We start from the raw sequence: 25,141 nt of genomic DNA, 5'->3' as shown, positions 1-25,141 counted from the left end.
AGTGACTGAAAATGAGAAAGATTGCTTTTATTTATCACCATTGAAATTCTATTTGTGTCACCAGCTTTTATTTAGTAATTTGACGCAACATTGAATGTTATCGAGAAAAGTGATAAATATTACATATACAGAATTGAAACATGTATTATATACATCAATACAGTCTGCTATCTAACAGTGCTTGTATATACTCACTGTGCTCTATGATCATTTCACTTTTGCCCTTGGTACCCATTATATTGTTTACCACATCCAGCGTGAACAATATCAACAAGCAATACATTTCTTACAAATTCACAGAAAATCCCTTTGAGTTTAGATTTAAATTAACATTGGAAATATTGGATAGCTATTTTGTTTCTAGAATTAATAATTTAGAAAATACTGGTATGATACAAGTACATGAAATTGTGTCTAACTGGTAAGAAGCATGTTGTTGTTGTTGTTGTACAGGTTTTCATGTTAATATGTAATGCTATCGGATGACCTCGTCTACGAGTTTTCCCCAGGCATTTCTGATGTCATATACTGTAGTCATTCTTCTTCTTTGTTTTACAGATTTCATAAGCATTGAAATACTTCATCCTTTCGCTCATTAAAGCCTGTTCCAGAATCAGCCAGCATAAAAAAAGACCTTTAACATTTTCCAATGCATGGATTACAGTCAGCACATGATAGTGTTTATTTTAAATATGCATAGTAATTATGTTTAATCTAAGTGAAGTAGTGAGTTATGAACTGAGAATAGCTTATTTTGGGTCAACATTTTAATGAAAATTAAATTAAATTGAAATTAAACTCTTGCTTGTTTTATCCCTTTTCCGAAGAATCAGTTATAGCATAGCATTTCAGCATATTTTAAACTTTGAAAACCTATGTACTGTATTTGCATATTTTAAAAACATGTCCTTACTAAATGGAAGGGTTGTGGTAATAAATATTCCATTAACTAAAATTTGAAAAACAACATAATTCTACAATGATGGGTTCTGAAGTAAATCTATGAAAACATTCAAATCCAGAACTGATATGGAATCCAATGTAGCTTAGATCTAGTTTGAAGTTTTCAGAATAGGATTATATAAAATATTACTTTCATTACTACTCATTAAGTAGCATCAGTAGCTTCATTTGAGTCCTTCACTTGAGCTGAAGGCAAGATTCAGACCTGTCTGAATCAGTTATTTTGGTCATTATGGTCAATTAAACCATGGAACCAGAAGTGACACCGCAACCAGGAACGAAGCAGTCAACACGCTGATCCTGCTGCTGACTTCCCCTGATGAATAGTCTGCATTACAAAGAGAAGAAAACAGAAATTATCATTTTTTGACCTTTTGGGATTTTGCCTACAGCACAAGTAATGTAACAGAGTACAGCTGCAGCACTTCGAGTTTGAACTCTTAAAATCTACGTTCACATTTAGAGTTCTCTCTCTGAGTGTTGAATTTGAAAAAGTATCCACAAATGTGACATTACATCTGGACTGTCACTGGAATTTTCTGCAGTGATTCTACAAAAATTGATTTTTTTTTTTTTTCTTTAAGTACCAAAAATTGTGCAAAATTTTCTATTTGTGCAGTAGAGCAAAACACAAACAAGTTATAATTTACTCTACCCTACATTGACATAACAGAGTTTCTGCAGATCTGGTGTTACATTCACCTTCATATAACCCTCGGAAATCCTGTATAATTGCAGTAATCAAAGTTAAAAAAAAAAAAAAAAAAATACTCATGTGAGTAGTGCAAGATTGAAGGCATCGCTCACCTGTTCCATTTATTATAATTGAAGAAGTGAAGATCTCGAAGGGTAATGTGTTGTTTCTGGCGGCTCGAACTATAGTGTTCACTATCTGGGTGCTATTGGGTAGAACAGCGTCCGCTCCAAATACAAGATCCATGCTGTTTCGGATCTTGGGCACACTCCTTAATTTTACACTGGCATCACTGGAGAGAGTTCAGAATTCATTCATCAGTGAAAACTGTGTTATGTTGAATCAGTAGCTGTATTCAAGAACACACAGCATATTCATACCTGAAGCTTGCTATGGATATGGTGCTGAATGATGTCGGGTAATCAGCCAGGAAGAAAGGTTCAAGCTGCAAAACAAAGAGGCGTTCAACAAAATTGGCTTTCTTTTGTAAAAGCATGTTTCCCAAAATTCATAAGTAGACTCATCACACTCACCCCTGTTTTTATCAGCGAAGCCCTGTTCTGAAATTCAGCAGAACTTTTATTGGAAAGAGCAGCGACAAAGGTTCCGTTGGTGAGGATTGTCAGCGGAATTATCTGAACTGATTCTACAAAACAGGAATTGATTTTTAAAGAAATTGAGCAGAACATTATAGTCATGTTAACAAAGTAAAATATTTGGAAATTGGTCATTGTCTAAATCAACTTACTAATGACAGTAATAGAGGTGGCATCAAGTGTGAGGTTGAAGCCTGCAGTTGAATTAACAGCTGCTTCTTTTAGAGTCTCCACAATGTCGGCATTGCTGGGGATCGGTTCAGTGGAAGTTTCACTAAACACTAACTCAACCTCCGCCTGTACGTTTGAGTCTGCCCGAGTTCTGGAAACAGCTCTGGAAACAAAAGTATGTTTTACAGTTAAAACTTACTTCCATAAGTATGTTAGTGTGGATCTAGATGGGAGAAAGCATATATATAGCTATATAATTTGTTATTTTTTTGAAGAGTTCATTTGCAAAAACAGATACAGTATCTCCGTTTTTCATGTTTTTTCATTGTGCATTCCAATTAATCTCAATTAAACTGCAGTTGGGTTATTTTTAGTAGGTAAAAAAAAATACAGCTAACTAACACAATAAAATCATGATAACATAACAAATCATGATTTTTGAAAATGTAAAAAAACTGAGTTATCTGTTTTTGCAAAGAAACTCATATCAAAGTTTGAGCCCTTGTAGCCCTGATCGGACATATTCTATTGCATTTATTGTTGCTTTGGATAAAAGTGTGCCAAATCCATTAATTTTATGACATGAAAAATTACACAAACTGTCTGACATTGGAAGCATGATGGAGCACAACTTAAAGTAATCATTTAAAATAATGAATCAAACTTTTAACTTACATGAAAGCAATCACGATGGTCCTGATGAAACGAGGCCCAAACACTTTTTTATAGATTTCATCAAACTGTGAAAATAAGTGAGTTTTAGGAATGTTTCGTAACATTTTATGGAAGTAGATAATGTTTTGTTGTTGTTTTTTAGTTTTTTTTTAAAGAGTATTACAATGAGACAAGAGTGGGAAAAAAAGTTCAGATTTTGTCCTTCCCAAACCTTTCAGGCAAAACTGAGTTCAGTATTTTGCTCTAGATTTTTGACTGTTATTTAAAATAAAATAAAAATCATTAAATAATTATTTGTATCTTTGCAAATGTTTCAATAAATATCACTGAATTGTTCTGCCATTTGAAACATACCATAGTCTCTACTTTTGTGGCTAGGACTTTAAATTCTGGAGATTTCTTGTCTTCCAGTGCTGGAACAAACACCTCTATAATGACAATCTGTATGGCAACAGTTGGCAGAGGACGTGCTGGTGCTGTTGTTGTGGTTGCTGTCGTTGTTGCTGTTGTGGTTGCTTTTGTTGTTGTAGTTGTGGTAGGTTTAGTTGTTGTTGTAGTTGTGGTTGCTTTTGTTGTTGTAGTTGTGGTAGGTTTAGTTGTTGTTGTGGTTGTGGTTGTTGCTGTTGTTGTTTTATTGGGTGTGGTTGTAGTTGTGGTAGGTTTAGTTGTTGTTGTGGTTGTGGTTGTTGCTGTTGTTGTTGTATTGGGTGTGGTTGTAGTTGTAGTTGTGGTGGTACTGGTTGTAGTGGGTTCGGTAGTTGTGGTGGTGTACTCCAATACTGTTGTGTGAGTTTAGTTGTATTGTAGAAATTGGAAAAATAAAAGTAACAGTTGAGAAAATTACTCCAGAAAAATTAAAATAAAACAGTTTAATAACAATATAGAGTAATACAGAAAGCATTTAGATTTGTTTTGCATTGATGACATTTCTTGTTTTACTTACTTCTAACATCTGTGATATTAAGAGTGATGTTAGCTTTCAAAACAGTGCTTTTTATGTCCTCGTTACTGGGTAAGATTCCAAATGTTGCATTCATTTCATTGATGATTGACCCCGAACTACAGAAGAGAAAGAGTCATAAAGAGCCAGAGAGAAAGAGTGGCATTATACATTAAGTCTGTCAGATGGTTTTTACAAAAACTCATGTACAGTACTATGCTAAAGTCTTAGGCATATTACATTTGTTTTAAGAAGGTTATTCGTTTTAAGATGGTTATTTGTGTATTTTGCCATAGTAAACCAGTAGAAAAATATAATTTTAGAATTACAAACATTCTGTCTGAAAAGTTTGGAATAATTGTTGAGATGTTTGTATAAACAATGAGTCCAACAACCGATGGTGTGGCCAACACAGACATCTGATCTCAACATCATCTGGGATTACATTAAGAGACAGAAGCAACTGACACTAAAGTCTAAATCAAGCGAAGAATTGTGGAAAATACTGTAAAAACAGGGTGTTTAAAAAAACAACACCATGAACTTCTATCATGTAACATCTATTATGCAAATCAAGTCCAAATGTGGTGTGACCGCCTTTTGTCTTGAAAACAGCTCTTTCCTACATGCACACAGTTTTCAAGGTAGTTTGTTCCAAGCATCCTGGAGAAGTTGCTAAAGGTCTTCTATTGGTTTAGGCTTTAGCCTCTGTTGCCTCTGTCTCTTCATGTGATCCAAATGGAATGTTTGGAATTCTAAAAATATTGTTTCTTACATGTATGCACAATAAACAAGAAAAATGTATAAATAGCTGTCTAGATTATCCTGTAAACCAAAGACTTTCTTTTTTTCCAAAAATGAAAAGTAATCTTATTAAAAGGGAAGAAATAATACTCACCGGAATCTAATAACTGTCAGTGCTTTGAAGGTGGGGAGTTTCTCAAAAAATGGTTTCAACTGTGGAAAACAGTTTGACAAGGTTTAATATTTAGTTATCAATTATACATTTTAACGACATACCAAAAATATACATCATGTACGAGATTTGATATCATCTCATTCATTCACATGCTATGAAGTTACTGTTCCAACTGTTTCCAAATTTTGGAAATTTTGGTATGGTTCAAAAACTGCACAGAAGAGAACGGGAAGGACCTGTAGCAGGTAGTGAGGGCATCTGAGCTTGTCATTGGTTTGTCACTACCCATACTCTGTGATATCTACACCTTTAAAAGAAGGGCAACTGCATCTGAAAGGATCCCACTCACCCTGGACATCATCTGTTCTCCCCCAACCCTCCGGGAGATGATTAATAAGTTCCAAAACACACAAATTGGAAAAATAGCTTCTTTCCACAGGGAAATAAATACTTAAATGCATAATCCCCCCAAGCCCACAGCCCCATACCTGAGACTGCAATAAAACCCTAACTCCCCCCCGCTTCCACAAACACACACTGTTACAGCACTATTACCTCACTCTCTATTAACTCTCTATTAACTACATACCCACTTGTTTTCTCTGTATTTCCTCAACTGTATACCTTAACTTACTTGGTCCTTCATCCACAAATGATGGAGGGAATATTTGCACCCATTTACACATTTTGTTTCTGTTATTATAATTATTTATTCAATTTTATTTATTTATTTATTTTTGTAACATGGCAACAGTTTGTCATAACCTGGTAAATGTTACAGCCATCATGTCTGAGCGTACCTGAGCATTTTCAACCTAACCATCGAACGCACTGAAGTGTTGTAATAATATATGTTATATATATTTTTTGCTACTTAGCCTACTTACTAATACTTTACACATAATGGTCCACCATAATGACTGTCTGCAATTTAGAATTTTAACAACTTTTTTTGTTACTGGTCTCTTCCTGTCTTCACCCAAAGCTCAGACAATCGCCCAACCATGCTGCACAGAGGTCTTTTTTTAATTTTTTTATTCAGAACTGTTCTTAAGTTGATGAGAGTGCCAATTGCCAAAAAGAATGCGTGGTTGTCTATCTGCAATTTGTGATGTATTAACATTTAGCAGTAAAATATTAAAGTAATTATTAAAATAGCAAAATATTAATATTTACACCAGGACACAAATCAAATAGAACATTGTTTCCACTGGAGTAAAAATACCATACATTACTGTCTATGTTGGGGTGCAATAAATATCTGCATTAGCGTGTAGAATGAAAATACAATACAATCAAATGTAAAGAATTTTTGTTTACTGTTAAACTGGAGGTGAAAAATGTACCTTGGATATTTTCTTCACAACATACCTGATTTATGACTCTCGTTTCTCTAGTTTTATATGCGTCTGTTTCTGGATTTTGCAGGTCAATCACAAAATCTTCATTACTTGTAAAGCTAAAAAGAACTGACTGGATTGTGTTTGGGGATGTTGTGGTTATTGTAGGTTGAATAGCTGGATCTGGACTTGTTTGTAGAGTTGTCATTGTTGTAACCTGTGTTGTGGTTGTTGTAGATTGAACTGTTGTATGTGGGGTTGTGGTTGTCTCTGGAGTTACAATTGTTGGAGCCTGTGTTGTCGTCATTGTAGAAGGTTCAGTTGTAGATGTTAAAACAGTTGTGGTTGTTGGTTCAGCCGTAGATGTAAGTTGTGTTGTTGTTGTTTCTGTAGGAGGGGCTGTAGTTGTAAACTGAGATGTAGTTGTAGGTGAGTTTGTTGTAACCTCAGTTGTAGATTGAGCTGTACTTGTTGAAGGTAGGGATGTTGTTGCTGTCTGTGTTGTGGTGCTTTGTTCAGATGTAGTTGATTGTTCAGTTGTAGATGTTGAAGCAGTTGTGGTTGTTGGTTCAGTTGTAGATGTAAGTTGGGTTGTTTCTGAAGAAAGGGCTGTAGTTGTAGGTTGGGATGTTGTTGTCTGCATTGTGGTGCTTTGTTCAGATGTAGTTGTTGAAGCAGTTGTGGTTGTTGGTTCAGTTGTAGATGTTAAAACATTTGTGGTTGTTGGTTCAGCCGTAGATGTAAGTTGTGTTGTTGTTGTTTCTGTAGGAGGGGCTGTAGTTGTAAACTGAGATGTAGTTGTAGGTGAGTTTGTTGTAACCTCACTTGTAGATTGAGCTGTACTTGTTGAAGGTAGGGATGTTGTTGCTGTCTGTGTTGTGGTGCTTTGTTCAGATGTAGTTGATTGTTCAGTTGTAGATGTTGAAGCAGTTGTGGTTGTTGGTTCAGCTGTAGATGTTAAAACATTTGTGGTTGTTGGTTCAGTTGTAGATGTAAGTTGTGTTGTTGTTGTTTCTGTAGGAGGGGCTGTAGTTGTAAACTGAGATGTAGTTGTAGGTGAGTTTGTTGTAACCTCAGTTGTAGATTGAGCTGTACTTGTTGAAGGTAGGGATGTTGTTGCTGTCTGTGTTGTGGTGCTTTGTTCAGATGTAGTTGATTGTTCAGTTGTAGATGTTGAAGCAGTTGTGGTTGTTGGTTCAGCCATAGATGTAAGTTGTGTTGTTGTTGTTTCTGTAGGAGGGGCTGTAGTTGTAAACTGAGATGTAGTTGTAGGTGAGTTTGTTGTAACCTCACTTGTAGATTGAGCTGTACTTGTTGAAGGTAGGGATGTTGTTGCTGTCTGTGTTGTGGTGCTCTGTTCAGATGTAGTTGATTGTTCAGTTGTAGATGTTGAAGCAGTTGTGGTTGTTGGTTCAGTTGTAGATGTTGAAGCAGTTTTGGTTGTTGGTTCAGTTGTAGATGTAAGTTGGGTTGGTTCTGAAGAAAGGGCTGTAGTTGTAGGTTGGGATGTTGTTGCTGTCTGTGTTGTGGCGCTTTGTTCAGATGTAGTTGATTGTTCAGTTGTAGATGTTAAAACAGTTGTGGTTTTTGGTTCAGTTGTAGATGTAAGTTGGGTTGTTTCTGAAGAAAGGGCTGTAGTTGAAGGTAGGGATGATGTTGCTGTCTGTGTTGTAGTGCTTTGTTCAGATGTAGTTGATTGTTCAGCTGTAGATGTTAAAACAGTTGTGGTTGTTGGTTCAGTTGTAGATGTAAGTTGGGTTGTTTCTGAAGAAAGGGCTGTAGTTGTAGGTTGGGATGTTGTTGCTGTCTGTGTTGTGGTGCTCTGTTCAGATGTAGTTGATTGTTCAGTTGTAGATGTTGAAGCAGTTGTGGTTGTTGGTTCAGTTGTAGATGTAAGTTGTGTTGTTGTTGTTGTTTCTGTAGGAGGGGCTGTAGTTGTAAGCAGAGTTGCAGTTGTAGGTGAGTTTGATGTAACCTCAGTTGTAGATTGAGCTGTACTTGTTGAAGGTAGGGATGTTGTTGCTGTCTGTGTTGTGGTGCTTTGTTCAGATGTAGTTGATTGTTCAGTTGTAGATGTTGAAGCAGTTGTGGTTGTTGGTTCAGTTTTAGATGTAAGTTGTGTTGTTGTTGTTGTTTCTGTAGGAGGGGCTGTAGTTGTAAGCAGAGTTGCAGTTGTAGGTGAGTTTGATGTAACCTCAGTTGTAGATTGAGCTGTACTTGTTGAAGGTAGGGATGTTGTTGCTGTCTGTGTTGTGGTGCTTTGTTCAGATGTAGTTGATTGTTCAGTTGTAGATGTTGAAGCAGTTGTGGTTGTTGGTTCAGTTGTAGATGTTGAAGCTGTTGTGGTTGTTGGTTCAGTTGTAGATGTAAGTTGGGTTGTTTCTGAAGAAAGGGCTGTAGTTGAAGGTAGGGATGATGTTGCTGTCTGTGTTGTGGTGCTTTGTTCAGATGTACTTGCTTGTTCAGTTGTAGATGTTGAAGCAGTTGTGGTTGTTGGTTCAGTTGTAGATGTTAAAGCAGTTGTGGTTGTTGGTTCAGTTGTAGATGTAAGTTGGGTTGTTTCTGAAGAAAGAGCTGTAGTTGAAGGTAGGGATGATGTTGCTGTCTGTGTTGTGGTGCTTTGTTCAGATGTAGTTGATTGTTCAGTTGTAGATGTTAAAGCAGTTGTGGCTGTTGGTTCAGTTGTAGATGTAAGTTGGGTTGTTTCTGAAGAAAGGGCTGTAGTTGAAGGTAGGGATGATGTTGCTGTCTGTGTTGTGGTGCTTTGTTCAGATGTACTTGCTTGTTCAGTTGTAGATGTTGAAGCAGTTGTGGTTGTTGGTTCAGTTGTAGATGTTAAAGCAGTTGTGGTTGTTGGTTCAGTTGTAGATGTAAGTTGGGTTGTTTCTGAAGAAAGGGCTGTAGTTGAAGGTAGCAATGTTGTTGCTGTCTGTGTTGTGGTGCTTTGTTCAGGTGTCGTTGATTGTTCTGTTGTAGATGTTGAAGCAGTTGTGGTTGTTGGTTCAGTTGTAGATGTAAGTTGGGTTGTTTCTGAAGAAAGGGCTGTAGTTGAAGGTAGGGATGATGTTGCTGTATGCGTTGTGGTGCTTTGTTCAGATGTAGTTGATTGTTCAGTTGTAGATGTTAAAGCAGTTGTGGTTGTTGGTTCAGTTGTAGATGTAAGTTGGGTTGTTTCTGAAGAAAGGGCTGTAGTTGAAGGTAGGGATGATGTTGCTGTATGCGTTGTGGTGCTTTGTTCAGATGTAGTTGATTGTTCAGTTGTAGATGTTAAAGCAGTTGTGGCTGTTGGTTCAGCTGTAGATGTAAGTTGGGTTGTTTCTGAAGAAAGGGCTGTAGTTGAAGGTAGGGATGATGTTGCTGTATGCGTTGTGGTGCTTTGTTCAGATGTACTTGCTTGTTCAGTTGTAGATGTTGAAGCAGTTGTGGTTGTTGGTTCAGTTGTAGATGTTAAAGCAGTTGTGGTTGTTGGTTCAGTTGTAGATGTAAGTTGGGTTGTTTCTGAAGAAAGGGCTGTAGTTGAAGGTAGGGATGATGTTGCTGTATGCGTTGTGGTGCTTTGTTCAGATGTACTTGCTTGTTCAGTTGTAGATGTTGAAGCAGTTGTGGTTGTTGGTTCAGTTGTAGATGTAAGTTGGGTTGTTTCTGAAGAAAGGGCTGTAGTTGAAGGTAGCGATGTTGTTGCTGTCTGTGTTGTGGTGCTTTGTTCAGGTGTCGTTGATTGTTCAGTTGTAGATGTTAAAGCAGTTGTGGCTGTTAGTTCAGTTGTAGATGTAAGTTGGGTTGTTTCTGAAGAAAGGGCTGTAGTTGAAGGTAGGGATGATGTTGCTGTCTGTGTTGTGGTGCTTTGTTCAGATGTAGTTGATTGTTCTGTTGTAGATGTTAAAGCAGTTGTGGCTGTTAGTTCAGTTGTAGATGTAAGTTGGGTTGTTTCTGAAGAAAGGGCTGTAGTTGAAGGTAGCGATGTTGTTGCTGTCTGTGTTGTGGTGCTTTGTTCAGGTGTCGTTGATTGTTCAGTTGTAGATGTTAAAGCAGTTGTGGCTGTTAGTTCAGTTGTAGATGTTGAAGCAGTTGTGGTTGTTGGTTCAGTTGTAGATGTAAGTTGGGTTGTTTCTGAAGAAAGGGCTGTAGTTGAAGGTAGGGATGATGTTGCTGTCTGTGTTGTGGTGCTTTGTTCAGATGTAGTTGATTGTTCTGTTGTAGATGTTAAAGCAGTTGTGGCTGTTAGTTCAGTTGTAGATGTAAGTTGGGTTGTTTCTGAAGAAAGGGCTGTAGTTGAAGGTAGCGATGTTGTTGCTGTCTGTGTTGTGGTGCTTTGTTCAGGTGTCGTTGATTGTTCAGTTGTAGATGTTGAAGCAGTTGTGGTTGTTGGTTCAGTTGTAGATGTAAGTTGGGTTGTTTCTGAAGAAAGGGCTGTAGTTGAAGGTAGGGATGATGCTGCTGTCTGCGTTGTGGTGCTTTGTTCAGATGTAGTTGATTGTTCTGTTGTAGATGTTAAAGCAGTTGTGGCTGTTAGTTCAGTTGTAGATGTTAAAGCAGTTGTGGTTGTTGGTTCAGTTGTAGATGTAAGTTGGGTTGTTTCTGAAGAAAGGGCAGTAGTTGAAGGTAGCGATGTTGTTGCTGTCTGTGTTGTGGTGCTTTGTTCAGGTGTCGTTGATTGTTCTGTTGTAGATGTTAAAGTAGTTGTGCTTGTTGGTTCAGTTGTAGATGTTGAAGCAGTTGTGGTTGTTGGTTCAGTTGTAGATGTAAGTTGGGTTGTTTCTGAAGAAAGGGCTGTAGTTGTAGGTAGGGATGTTGTTTCTGTCTGTGTTGTGGTGCTTTGTTCAGATGTAGTTGATTGTTCAGTTGTAGATGTTGAAGCAGTTGTGGTTGTTGGTTCAGCTGTAGATGTTAAAACAGTTGTGGTTGTTGGTTCAGCCGTAGATGTAAGTTGTGTTGTTGTTGTTTCTGTAGGAGGGGCTGTAGTTGTAAACTGAGATGTAGTTGTAGGTGAGTTTGTTGTAACCTCAGTTGTAGATTGAGCTGTACTTGTTGAAGGTAGGGATGATGTTGCTGTCTGCGTTGTGGTGCTTTGTTCAGATGTAGTTGATTGTTCAGTTGTAGATGTTGAAGCAGCTGTGGTTGTTGGTTCAGTTGTAGATGTTAAAACGGTTGTGGTTGTTGGTTCAGTTGTAGATGTAAGTTGGGTTGTTTCTGAAGAAAGGGCTGTAGTTGAAGGTAGGGATGATGTTGCTGTCTGTGTTGTGGAGCTTTGTTCAGATGTAGTTGATTGTTCAGTTGTAGATGTTGAAGCAGTTGTGGTTGTTGGTTCAGTTGTAGATGTAAGTTGGGTTGTTTCTGAAGAAAGAGCTGTAGTTGTAGGTTGGGATGTTGTTGCTGTCTGTGTTGTGGTGCTCTGTTCAGATGTAGTTGATTGTTCAGCTGTAGATGTTGAAGCAGTTGTGGTTGGATCTGATGCAGTGGTGCTACAAAACACTGTTATTAAAAATCAAAGTAAGGTTCATTTTAGAGCAAGTGTCACATGTAAATAAGTAATAAGATATAGAAGAAGAAGAAGAATTTGGATGGTCAGAAACTTACTGACCTAAACTTAACACTGCAATTAACAATGCTTTTTTACTCATCTTGGGAGCTGTCAAATTGATCACCTATAAACATATAATACATAACATTAGCAAATATATAAGGAATGGCATAGCAGTTTTCTATGTGAATATGTGTTAAAGTGTAATGTATTTCTGTGATCTGCAGCTGTATTTTCAGCATCATTACTCCAGTCTTCAGTGTCACATGATCTTCCAAAATCATAATAATATACTGATTTACTGCTCAACAAACATTTCTGATAACAAACTTTTCTGAAAACTTCATATTTCAGTGGAAATTCTCAAATAAAAGTATTGATTTCTTTAAAAAAATAATTGTACTGATTCCAAAATTTGAATGTTAGTGTAGATCAAGAAGTTAGATCAAAATGATGAAATAATTTAATTACAAATGTCATTTTTCCAACATAGTTTATATAACATTTACATTTTAAGATTTAAACATTTTTTAGACTTCATCATGCTTTCCTTATCATAGCTATTTTTATTATTCCACCCTATTGCATTTACACATACACATACACACACATACACACACACACACACATATATATATATATATATTATTGTTCTTTTTAGATGTTCAGATGTTCAAGTCATCATCATGAAAAAAGATTATCTGCCATGTCATTATGATTAATTGGAATTATGGGCCGAGAGGCCATGTAGGGTAAACGTACCCAATAAACTCACTTCCATTTTTGAGATCAGATTATAAAAACAAAAATTTATTTATTGTCTTGATGTCTTAACCAATTGATGTGTTTGTTACTATTTACCTCCTATAATTTGAAGTCAATCAGATCATCACACGCTGAGATATGAGTCTCCATGTGTTCTCTCTGTCTGACGGTCATTTTGAAAACTGTCTAAAAACTTTCACCAAAAGAGAAGAGCTCCTTAAATGTGCGTTTTTTAGATTTTTAAAGCTTTATTTTGGGTAAGTTTCACCACTTATTGTAAAATTAAGAGATTAATGTTCAGACTTTTGCATATTATAACCTGGAGCTTGGACGAGGGAAATAATTACATTAGATCCAAAAGATAGTTTTAGCAACAGATGCTCCAGAACACAGTTTGCTGACTAGCTGTATAAGATTGTGTGCTATGCTAATATATTACTTCACAGGCATTACTGGCTTGTGCTTTTACATCCATAATATTATAAATTAACAGTTTATTGCTGGTCTGTGGTTTTACAGTGCTGTAATTTTGAAAGATTTCATATTATTTTAAGGTGAGTTTAAAGGACACTACTATGAAAATCACACAGCTTCAGTGTGACATCAATAAGAAAAAAATATAATTTCATAGATATTTAATAATAGTTGTTCATATTAAAATATGAATGAACTTAATGCATGACCTAGACTATTTATTTAGCAAAATCCTGTCATTTTAATAAATATTATATGAAATATATAAAAAATTGTTGCTGCTCCAATTAAGCTCAGTGTTCTCTCTTTAAAATCTTCCACATTGAACTTCTATGTAAATACTTCATGAACAGACTTTAAATATTAACTGATGGTCGTCACGTAAAGTTAATCAATTTTCTATGGATTCTGTCGACTCAAATCTGCAGACTGGCTCTGATCTTTAATAACTAGCATCAGCTTCTCCAGACTGAAAATCTGTGGAAAATCAGGGCAGAAATCATGTAGTGTTCTCCAGATTTAAGAGATTATAGATAAGATTACATCCATTTAATAAGAGGCTTCATAATGAGGCTAGTTTCTGTGTTCATCCCATGAATGAAATGTTTTATTGGTTTGTTTTATTTGATTTTTGAATGTGTTTCTTAGCTGAACGTGGACTAGTCTAGATGTTATGTGCTTAGATGACACTTCACTATGAATATATAACTGATCGACTTAAATGCCTTTTTGCTTGATTTTAGTGTTCTGTTTTTTTTGTTGTGATTGACTTTGTACCTTCAAAAAATATATTTTTACAATTATTCTTATAAAAGTTTCCTTAAAATAAACAATAATTTTTAATCAAACATGATGTGGTTTTAATGGGAACAGGGGTGTGCTTAAAAAACACAAAAATGTACCCATTAAGCACAGCCAGACTTTTGAATTTAATGATGTATATCTTAATTGAAATGCGTTTGTCATTTAAAATAAAAATTAAATATTTTTGTGCGAGAGATAGGGTTGTAACGATTTTCACGGTATGATAATCGTCTCTGAAAATATCACGGTTTCACGGTAAATATATTAAACAATAATTCTTATCAGTAACAATGACACTTAAAAGAATAAGAACAAGTTTTTTGAGTGAACAAATCCTTTATTGCAGCAAACTTGAAATCATTTTAATGAAAGTAAGCCTCCCTTCTGAGGAAAAATAATGTTTTAAAATGTTATCAAATTAAAATTTAACAACACTTATTTTTGGCAAAGTGCTGCACAACAGAGGTATTTAGGAAGTTAAAACATGGACAAACATGATATTCCTTAAAAATAATGTTTAAATAAATTAATTATTATAAAGAATATTATTATTGTAGTCATAACTTTTAAGTACATTGTACAATGCTAATTTATTTCTGTCAGGACTTCAAGTTAAATTGAACTTTTATTTTGACGGGTTGTAGCAGACCTTTGAGTTTAGTGTATTTGACAATGGTTTTTCTCAAATAAAGCCCATGTTCAGTAGTGATGGGCGATACCACTTATTTTATTTTCGATCCGATACCGATATTTTTAAGCCCAGTATCGTCGATACCGATACCTTGACTAAACTGCTCTTTTAAATTATTAAAAAAATGTAATCAGTAATTATACTCACTTAATATTAGATGGGGTTTTTTTTTAACATTTCATAGGCTTTTTTTGTTTTTGTTTTTTGTTTACACTCAGAAATAAAATAAATGGTATTTCAGCCCTTTACTGGGGCAGTAACCTCAAAGGTGCACCTACCCTAAAAGAGAGCATATTAGTACCATACAAGTATGCATGCTTTAAGGGTAAATAACAAATGTGCACCTTTGAGGGTACCTCATGAAAAATAAACATTGTGTTCCATAAGATGGTATGATATATGATTCCATATGATAAATTTGTGGTTACTGCAGTTTTACTACAAATACTGTGGTAAACTGTGGTTACTGTAATAAAACCATGGTTAATTTTTGTAAAAGGCTCCCAGGCTGCTGTACTTATAAAGGTGAAACTTTAGCATATTTTTTTATTAACAGCAATTACAGAACCTAACACAATCCATTTGAACTTTTAACAACCAGTTTAAATAAATTTACTTGCACAAACTAGCCTATTTAAAATAAATATTACATAAACCAAGTTTGGGGTTAGTAAGATTTTGTAATATTTTTTAAATAAACATCATGCTCACCAAGGTTGCACTTATTTGAACAAAAATACAGTAAAAAGAGCAATATTGTGAAATATAACCATAACCATTAAAATGACTATTTTCTATCTTAATATATTTTAAAATGTAATTTAAAATGCCTTTGTGATCAAAGAGAAATCACTCTAACACAATTAGACTAACACTTAAAAGCTTATTTATGCACAGAATGTCTTAATAAAATTAGTGGTTTAAAAAAATGCACTTTAGAATCGATATTTTTATGTGAGGATCGATCCTTTCGATACAACATCAGTATCGAAAGTATCGATACTTTAGGATCCATCCGCCCATCACTAATGTTCAGGACTGCACCGGGATTCCCTCTGCATCACGGAAATTATATGGCCTTATAGCGTGTTATAAATGCGACATACCTTTATCTGCACGGAGGGATGATGTCCGCGAATATGAGCAACATGTTGGATGTATTGCCTGCTTTTGCAGCCACTTTGCATCCATATTTTTTGCAAATTGGATTCGTCCTCAAGGACAACCCCAAGTTCGTGTGTTTTTTTTTTTTTAATATCCAAAGTATTCCCATACTGCAAATTTTAACTTTTTTTCGGCGGGGTATGGAGATTAGATACAGTCTCTGTCGTTTCAGCAGAGTGAAGCAGCCAAAATAAATAGCATATGCGCGGGTGAGATTATTATATATATTTTTTTTTCATAATTTTTTTTTTTAAACCGTAGATATGCAAATGATTACGGTATGATAACCGTGTACGTTCAAACCGCGATAAACCGCCATACCGGTATCGTTACAACCCTAGTGTGAGATTAATATTTTATTTTAACATAACTTTTTGTACTGAAACAGTATCTTGTGCATATAAAAATGCCTCAATGTAGATTTTGGTGAGCTTAATAGGTACGGTTACCCTATTCCTGGAATAAATTTGAAATTGAAATTGAAAAAAAATAATTATATATATATATATATATATATATATATATAATATACATTATATTTAACATCTGAGGAAATCTACAAATATCACTCTAACTGCATCTTGAACTTTAAACAATTTAAAATATTTTTACTTAATCGCTTATTCTTGCTGTTGAAGTCTCAGCCATTTATTACAGTGTGTTTAGAGTATAAGTAGAGTATAATTGTTTAACCCTTACATAACACATTTATTTGTATTGTGCTTCATACTAAATTTTTCAAACCAGTTTTACTGAAATAAGCAGATAAGAAATGACTTAAATTCCAGCCTAAAGTATTAAAATAATAAATTAAATTGTTACAAATAATTGCAATTAAGGAATAAGACTTCTTAATGGTTATAAGTATAAATCAGAAAGTATGGCTATAGCCATACATAAACAAATCAAACTCACCCAATCCATTTTGTACCCGAGTGCAATTTCTCACACACAGAAAAACTCATGCTGTCCTGAAAGTGCACGTTTTTATTAGCTCTGTTTGGAGTCACATGACACAAACTGCATAGCTGTCACTCTGATTGGTGATGCATTGTTAATGCATTCCTTCTTTATACAAACTGGATATATACCTACTTATACAACAATGCATTCTTTCCTAAACATGCAGTCTTATGAAATACTGCCATTGAAATCAAGTGTTAGTTTTAAATCACTGCTTTAACTGAGTTTTGTTTACTGAGAGTTCTTCAGGTCATGAGGTTTTGTTGCCGAGATGAATAATTCTGATTACAAATCGTCAAAGTTGTTTTGCAGGTTTTCACAATGAAGTGTCACATATTATCAAGTCATGCCATCTGTTTGAGTTTTCCCCAGACAATGACTTTTAATACTTCCAAATTGTTCTGTATCATGTTAGCTCATCACAAATCCTACAGTCTACAAGCTTACATAATAAGTGAGGTGTTAGCATATCCATCTGTGTATCAACTGAAGGAATATAGTCAATCCAAATGTGCTTTTTTTAATGAAAAAAAAGCAAATTTAATCTACATACTGTATGTTTATTAATTCAGCAAATTATTTTATAGCAATTTTCAAATGAGGAAAATCACAAGCAATTTGGGTTACACTTTATTGTGATAGTCCACTTTAGACATTCTACTAACTATAAGTAATTTTGTAGAATAAGTTGACATACTTGCAAAGTTTCTTATAGTCAGTATGTTGTATGTTGTAGACCCATCAAAATAAAGTGTTAGAAGATATTAAACAGACAGTCTACTAATACTCTAATGACTGCTAGTTGACATGTAGTTACTTACTGTTAGTAGAATGTCTAAAGTGGACTATCAGAATAAAGTGTTACCACAATTTGTTGTAGGAGCCAACAATATACAAAAATTTTAAATTAAACTACAAGATAAGTACGTAAGCGACAAAAGAGGTTAAATAATACAAAGAGCAAAAGGTTTTGCATGGTATTGTTTATATGCATGGATGATTTTCATTGGGACATAGACATTGCATTATTTACACCAAATATAATAACCATAAAATATTTCTATATTTCCTAACCCTAAACTTTTTGATACATTGTTGAAATGAAAATTAGTCTTAATTAAACCAACTTTAAATCTGTTCTTCCATCTCATTTTGGTTTCAGTCTTTGTTTGTTGACTTGTTTTACACACGTAGTCATATGAAATAATTGACATTGCCTTCCTGTCAGTTCAGTAACCACAAATACATTTCGGCCTATGTTGTTAATTATCTAGTTTAGTCTGGGCATGATGTCAGACTTTGTTTCCCTGTGTCTTGTGTTTCCACATGCTCCATGTGTTTCCATGCCCATATTTGGTCTTCCCGTCCCTGTCCTCGTTTCATGTTCTCATTAGTTAATTAGTTCCCAGCCCTGTGTTAATTATCTAGTTTAGTCTGCCCTTTATATGCCCTGCGTGTGTCCGGTCTTATCACCATTCCATGTGCATCTGTATCTCCAGCAATTCCTGAGTTTTGTTAATAAAAGTCTAAGTTTGGAAGAAGTTCCTCGCCTCCTTGTTCCCTGCTCCAGAGTGTGTGTTGTGACAGATACATTGTTCTCAGCGAACTATCATTCTTAAAAAGAAAATCATCAATCATCATTTGCTTTTCTTTTTTTGTGTGTGCGTGTGTGTGTGTGTGTGAAATATTAACATTTGTTGTTTTTCAGATTAGTTGCTATACAAGACAACCTGAAATCTGAGTGCAGAGACAAGCAAAGGAATAGTAAGTATATTTTAATATCGTATCACCTCTGTTATAGAGATTTTTGAATCAGGCCAAATGGAGGGTGATTCGATCAATCTTGGAAGAAAAACATTAGCAGTGTGTCCATTTCAGGTGGCTAATTTGTGCTTCCTTTCAGTCGTTCATGTAAAAATCTGTTATTTAATTGTTTTTTCTTTTTGTGTAAAGCTGCAAGGCACTTGTGCAAATTATTGTATGCCAGGATGACTAGGCTGTGCCCAGGTCTCCAGAACCTGCGACGACACTCAGCTCCATCGGCCCTCCATCTGCACCTTTGTATCCAGCAGCTCTGTCTCCATCGGTCGGTCCCCAGATGTTGGCAGCCACACTATCTACATCATGGCTCCTCCCACCCTCGACTCTGCCGTGTTGTCAGCACTGGGATGCTCTGGGCCTGTGCCATGTGCCAAACTCCATCTAAGCCACCAGGGCATCATCGTCATCCTCCCATCACCATCCCTTCACCACATCCTGCCATCATCCCCACAATTTTTGCCTGTCACCATCCTTACGTCATCTCCTCGTCCACCTCCAACACCCCTTCCATCCCTCCCTATTCTATTGCTTGAACTTTATCATCTTCATCTTCAGTCTTTCCACACACTCATCTATTCACTTCTGCACTTTGTTTTTCAGTATTTGTTTTTTCCTTCAGAAAATTTTATTGTAATTTTTATTTATGCATTGTAAAATTATGTAGTTTTTAGTAATACTGAAATGTTCTACAAATGTATAAGATAGCTCTGCCATATAATTTTTTCATTTATTCTAATCTTTTTTTGTATAATTAACATGTACTTGAGCATGTTTATAGTAATACAAATATACAATAAACATACTTGTATTTCAAGTGCATTTTTAATACATTTAATAGTATGCTTTGTTTTGTTTTTCACCAAGGTATATATATGCTGCTGTAATTTTTTAATTTACTTTATGAATATTTGTAATGTACACAACAATATATAATACTGCTGCCGAGGCAGAGCGGCGGCTGCACTCGTGGGGCTCGCAGGCTGATCTGGCAGAGGGAATGGAGACAGACGAGTCCCTATCTTCTTCCTCACCTGCCAGATCTGGAGCCCTCTCCCTGGGTTCGGAAGCCCGTTCTGCGGTTTCTTCCCCCCGAGATGAGGGCTCGACGCTTCATCTCTCTTCCTCCGAGGAGGTTGATGTGGTGAGCATCGATGAGGATTCGCCTCCTCAATCGTCCCAGTATGAGGAGCTGTTGGAGGTGGTTACTCGAGCGGTTGCCAAGCTAGACATCGACTGGCCCGCAGAGAAAAAAATTGAGCCGCAGAAAAGCAGGTTAGATGAGCGCGAGCAAGGCCACCACCTCCACACCGGAGCCTACCGTTTTTCCCCGATCTCCACACTGAGGTGTCGAGATCGTGGGTTAAACCATTCTCGTCCCGCCTCTTCATCCCTGCGTCTGATTACTACGGTAATGTGGGGGGGACTGAGTGAGTGCAGGTACAGAGCGATGCCACGGGTTGAACAGACGCTCACGAGCTATCTGTTGCCCGGGGTTGCATCGTCTCTGATGGCTCCTGCTTTGCCCACCAAACCGCTACGTACTACATCTGTGTTGGTGAGCAAAGGGTATGCGGCAGCAGGTCAGGCTGGTGCATGTCTGCACACAATGTCTGTGTTACAGGCATACCAAGCCGAACTGTTGAAAGAGTTGGATGAGGGCGAGGAGTTAAAGCAGATGATATTTCAGAACTCAGGAGGACTGCTGATTTAGCCCTCAGCGCCATTGGGCGCTCCATGGCAGCTATGGTGGCAGCGGAAAGGCATCTGTGGCTGACCCTTTCTGATATGAAAGATAAAGATCGGGTCTGCCTCATGGAGGCCCCGCTTGCGACTTCTGGCCTGCTCGGCGAAGCCATCAATGCAGTCGTCGACAGGTACCAGGAGGCTCGTAAACAAGCGGCGGCGTTCCAGCAGTTCCTCCCTCACCGCTTTCGAACTCTGGAGGCTGGGCGTGAGCGGCCTCCTCCACATACGAGCTCCTCATATCGGGACACAAAAAAAAGTCTGTGCCGGGAACTTCTAAGCCCAAGACGGACCTGCGGGCTGTCTTTCAGGCTAGGAGGTCCTCGGCAAAGAAGTCCTGATGTATGTGGTCCAGGACTTCTGAGGGCGACCCCTACTGGGGTGGAGCAGTGCACACCGCATTACACGGTGCCCGTCTCGCCTCAGTGCCCTCAGGGGACTGGTCTGCCAACCCTACCGGTGTTCCAGGGCGCAGCCGTCCCCAGCGAGCATTATTTTCAGTTCTTTCCGCCCGGAGACGTAGCAGAGCTCAAAAACTCGCCACCTCTTCAAAGGTCTCTGCAGCAGTTAGATCGGTCGCCCCCTGCCGGTGCGCCACTTCAGGGCACCGATCTAGCCGCTCCTGTTACACCTCCTGTTACACTACTCTTCTCTCATTAGATTACTTGCAGCATGGAAGCTACTACCAAATGTATCTCGTTGGGTCCTGCACACGGTAGAGAGAGGCTATCGTATTCAATTCGGCACTCCGCCACCGCCATTCAACGGGGTCATTCCGACTCGGGTTAGCCCCGAGCAGGCTCTGGTAATGGAACAAGAAGTCAATACTTTGCTGAGGAAGGAGGCCATCGAGGTGGTCCATCCTCACGAGAGACAGTCCGGATTTTACAGCCGGTACTTCATAGTTCCAAAGAAGGGTGGAGGGTTGCGTCCCATTTTAGATCTGCGTCAGCTGAATCGCTCAATCATGCGACTGAAGTTCAAGATGCTCACAATCAAACATGTCGTGTCTCAAATCAGGTCTGAGGACTGGTTTGTCACGATAGATCTAAAGGACGCATACTTCCATGTCTCCATCCTTCCCAGTCATAGGAAGTTCCTGAGGTTTGCTTTCAGGGGGCGAAGCTTACCAATATCGAGTTCTTCCCTTTGGCCTAGCACTCTCATCCCGTACTTTCACGAAGTGTGTGGATGCGGCACTGGCCCCGCTGCGGCTTCAGGGCATCCGCATACTGAATTATATAGACGATTGGTTGATCCTAGCTCAATCAGAGCAAACGGCGGCTCGACATCGAGATGTCATTCTCGCCCACATGAAAGACCTGGGGTTAAGAGTAAACGCCAAGAAAAGTGTGCTTTCTCCATTACAGAGGACCACTTATCTGGGTGTGGTGTGGGCTTCGACCACGATGCAGGCACACCTGTCCCCTGCTCGTATCGAGTCGATCCTCACAGCAGTCAAGAGAGTGAAAGAAGGCCAGTCACTCACTGTCAAGCAGTTTCAGAGACTGCTGGTTCTGATGGCATCTGCGTCCAACGTGATACCTTTTGGCCTGCTGTACATGAGACCCCTACATTGGTGGCTCAAGACCAAGGGGTTCTCACGGAAGGGAAACCCACTCCACACTTTCAAGGTCACGAGACGATGCATACGTGCCTTAGACATGTGGAGGAAACCTTGGTTCTTGTCCCAGGGCCCAGTGCTGGGAGCTCCTTGTCGCTGTGTCTCTCACCGGTTGGGGAATGGTCATGAGTGGCCACCCTGCCCGCGGTCTGTGGAGTGGCCGCCACCTGACATGGCATATCAATTGGCTGGAGATGCTGGCTGTGTTTCGAGCACTCAAACACTTCCTCCCAGACCTAAGAGATCACCACGTGTTGGTGCGCACCGACAGCCCGTCAGTGGTCTCGTACATAACCACCAGGGAGGTCTGCGGTCGCGACCCTTGTACAAGCTGGCACACCAGGTTCTTGTGTGGTCCTCTCATTAAGAGCAGTGCACATTCCTGGGCATCTCAATGTGGGAGCAGACGTTCTGTCGAGACAGAAAACGCACAGTTGGACCTGTTTGCGACTATAGAGTCAGCGCAATGTCCCCTCTGGTTCTCTCTGACTCCTTCAGCTCCTCTAGGACTGGATGCTATGGTGCAGACTTGGCCGAGGCTTCGTCTGTATGCTTTTTCCCCCATCGCTCTGCTCCCAGGAGTTCGGGACGAGGTCAGTCTACTACTGGTAGCGCCGTTCTGGCCTGGCCGAGTATGGCTCTCAGACCTGATTTCTCTCCTCGACGGCACTCCATGGGAGATTTCCGTCAGGGGAGATCTCCTCTCACTGGTGGGGGGCACAATCGTCCACCCTCGCCCGGAGCTGTGGAAGCTGTGGGTGTGGCCACCTAGGGCCCACTCCACCATTAAAGTTTATGTGGCAGCCATTGCAGCCTACCACACTCCTGTCGGTGGTCAGTCAGTGGGTAGATACCCCCTCGTTACACATTTCCTCCGCGGTGCACTAAGACTGAGGCCGCCGGTACGTTCACGTGTCCCCACGTGGTAGTTGGCTGTAGTGCTAGAGGCTCTTTTGTCCTTCCTTCCTTCAGCCAGACCAGCAGAAGCTTAATTGTATGTGTCCAGTGCGAGCACTGGGCACGTACATCCACAGAGCTGCCCTGTGGAGAAAGGCAGACCAACTGCTTGTGTGCTATGGTCCCCCTATGGACCCCTCGTCTTCCTGCTACGAAGAAGACCCTCAGTAGGTGGATAGTGGATGCGATTAACACTGCCTATTAGTCCTTTCAGCTCCCCTCGCCGATGGGAGTCAGAGCTCACTCAACCCGAGGTGTGGTGGCCTCCAAGGCCTTCTTAGCAGGTGTGTCTATGCAGGATATCTGCAACGCTGCTGGGTGGTCCACACCCCTCACTTTCGTAAGGTTCTACGACCTCGACATGCGAGCCACACCAGGCTCTTCTGTTCTCTCGTCCTAGTACACACTGGGCAGGGACTTGTCAGTCTGGCGGCGTGGGTATCTCGTTCCCTAAGCGTTTTCAGACGCAGCTCGAGTTCCTGAAGGGGAACGTCTCAGGTTACGTATGTAACCATGGTTCCCCGAAGGGAACGAGACGCTACGTCTCGAGGCCACACCTCCGGCATCCCTGCCAGCGCTTGCTTCATTCCTAGAAGCTGAAACCGGCTCCTCCGCACGTGCTTTTAAAGCTTCCTGGTCATGACGTCACCCGCCCGTGATGCCTCGCCCTTCCATTGGACTGATTGTACAGATGATTCAGACCGCGGTCACACTGAAGACGTTCCCTAAGCGTTTTCGGACGCAGCGTCTCATTCCCTTCGGGGAACCATGGTTACATACATATCCTGAGACGTTTTCTAGATATCAAAGTGTGTACGTGTGTGTGTGTATATACTGAAAAAAGCAGCTTTATAATATACTAGAAGTGAAATGCTAATGTCTTTCTAATGAGCTGAAATACAATTGAAATATACTTGAAGCACATTAAAACGATGCTTCAAATATTTTGAACCGTAGTTCATGAAGTATTAAAAATACATTAAAATGTATTTTAAAACATACACATAAATTGCAATAAATATACTTAAAGTGGTTCCGATTTAACACAATTTCAATATATTAAATATATTACAAATAGATTAAAATCAAACTTAAACATATCTTGAAATGCACTTAATATACTTAAAGTTGTTTCAAAATAATACATTTAATATGCACTTAGTATAGTATCATTTAAATATAGTAAGTGTGTCTGAAAAAGCACAGTTTAAATATATTTCTTTTTCGCCTGGGTAGTGGCTTGAATGGTGGAGTAAGACTCGGTTGTGCTTCTCATTGTGAGGTGGTTTGGTTCTGAGGTTGTTGTGAAGATGAACTCGAGTGTTGAGTTGTTGTAGGGGCAACTGTTGTTGTTGTCGATTCATCTGATGTAATGAAGACTTGAGTATGGTTTGATGACTCAAGCTGTTGTGTTGTCGTCGCAGCTGAGTGTGATGTTCCAGAAGATGCATCAGGAGATGGAAATGAAGAGCCTGTAGTTGTTATTGTAGATGCAATCATTGTTGTTGTCAATTCAGAATATTCTGTCTGTTTTATGACACTTCTTTTGGTTATTGGCTCAGGTTTTTGGGTACCAGTTAATGCTCCAGCAGTCCAGGAAATAGATATATTGCTGTCTGAGGTTTGCTCTACATTCTGTGTATTGGAAACAGTGGTGGCAATTGAATCATTGTTTGCATGACTCGGAGTCAGTGTAATTGATGTGTCCATGCTAGTTGTTGTAGCGCTTCCTGTTGAACTGACCCCATGTGAAGTGGCATTTGTTAAGGTCTCCATTATTTGAGTTGCAGTGCTTTGGTAGTTTACTGGTGAAACAGAAGTGTTCATTGGTTGTGTAGTGGCTTGAATGGTGGAGTAAGACTCGGTTGTGCTTCTCATTGTGAGGTGGTTTGGTTCTGAACTTGTTTTGAAGATGGATGAACTCGAGTCTTGAGCTGTTGCAGAGGAAATCGCTGTAATTGATGATTCAGAAAATGCCGTCTGCTCTCTGTTGGTTGAGGTTTCAGTTGTTGGCTCAGATTTTTGGTTACCAGTTAATGTTCCAGTGGTCCAAGAATTGTATATCTTGCTGTGTGAGGTCTGGTCATCCTGCGTATTGGCATCAGCGGATGTAATGCGTTCATTTTCATTCTCCTGACTCGGAGTCAGTGTAGCTGTCTCAGATGTCTTTGTGTTCATGCTAGTTATTTTTGTTGATTCAAAAGATGCTGTCTTATCCGTGACACTTGTGCTGGATGAAATTGAGGTTGTAACAGAAGGCTGTATAATGTTTGCATTGGTTGCTGTGTTTTGCAACCTTGTAGACTGAAGAAGTGC

General features: G+C 38.8%; 1 protein-coding gene across 1 annotated transcript; it reads right to left on the bottom strand.

Moving 5' to 3' along the window:
* Positions 1–7,240, bottom strand: LOC306874475 (uncharacterized protein). The gene is made up of 10 exons (XM_079424555.1): positions 6,330–7,240; positions 4,938–4,996; positions 4,043–4,158; positions 3,454–3,878; positions 3,100–3,164; positions 2,406–2,587; positions 2,191–2,303; positions 2,038–2,102; positions 1,771–1,949; positions 1–1,291 (listed from the first exon to the last, which is right to left on the bottom strand). The coding sequence occupies exons 1-10, from the start codon at positions 6,939–6,941 to the stop codon at positions 1,200–1,202; spliced, it is 1,908 nt and encodes a 635-aa protein (XP_079280681.1). The 5' UTR covers positions 6,942–7,240; the 3' UTR covers positions 1–1,199.
* Positions 7,241–25,141: the final 17,901 nt, after the last annotated feature.

Source organism: Barbus barbus, assembly GCF_936440315.1.
Source record: "Barbus barbus genome assembly, chromosome: 1".
NCBI classification, from domain to species: Eukaryota; Metazoa; Chordata; class Actinopteri; order Cypriniformes; family Cyprinidae; genus Barbus; species Barbus barbus.
The sequence above is the reverse complement of the archived record's forward strand: the minus strand, read 5'-3'. Positions and strand labels throughout refer to the sequence as shown.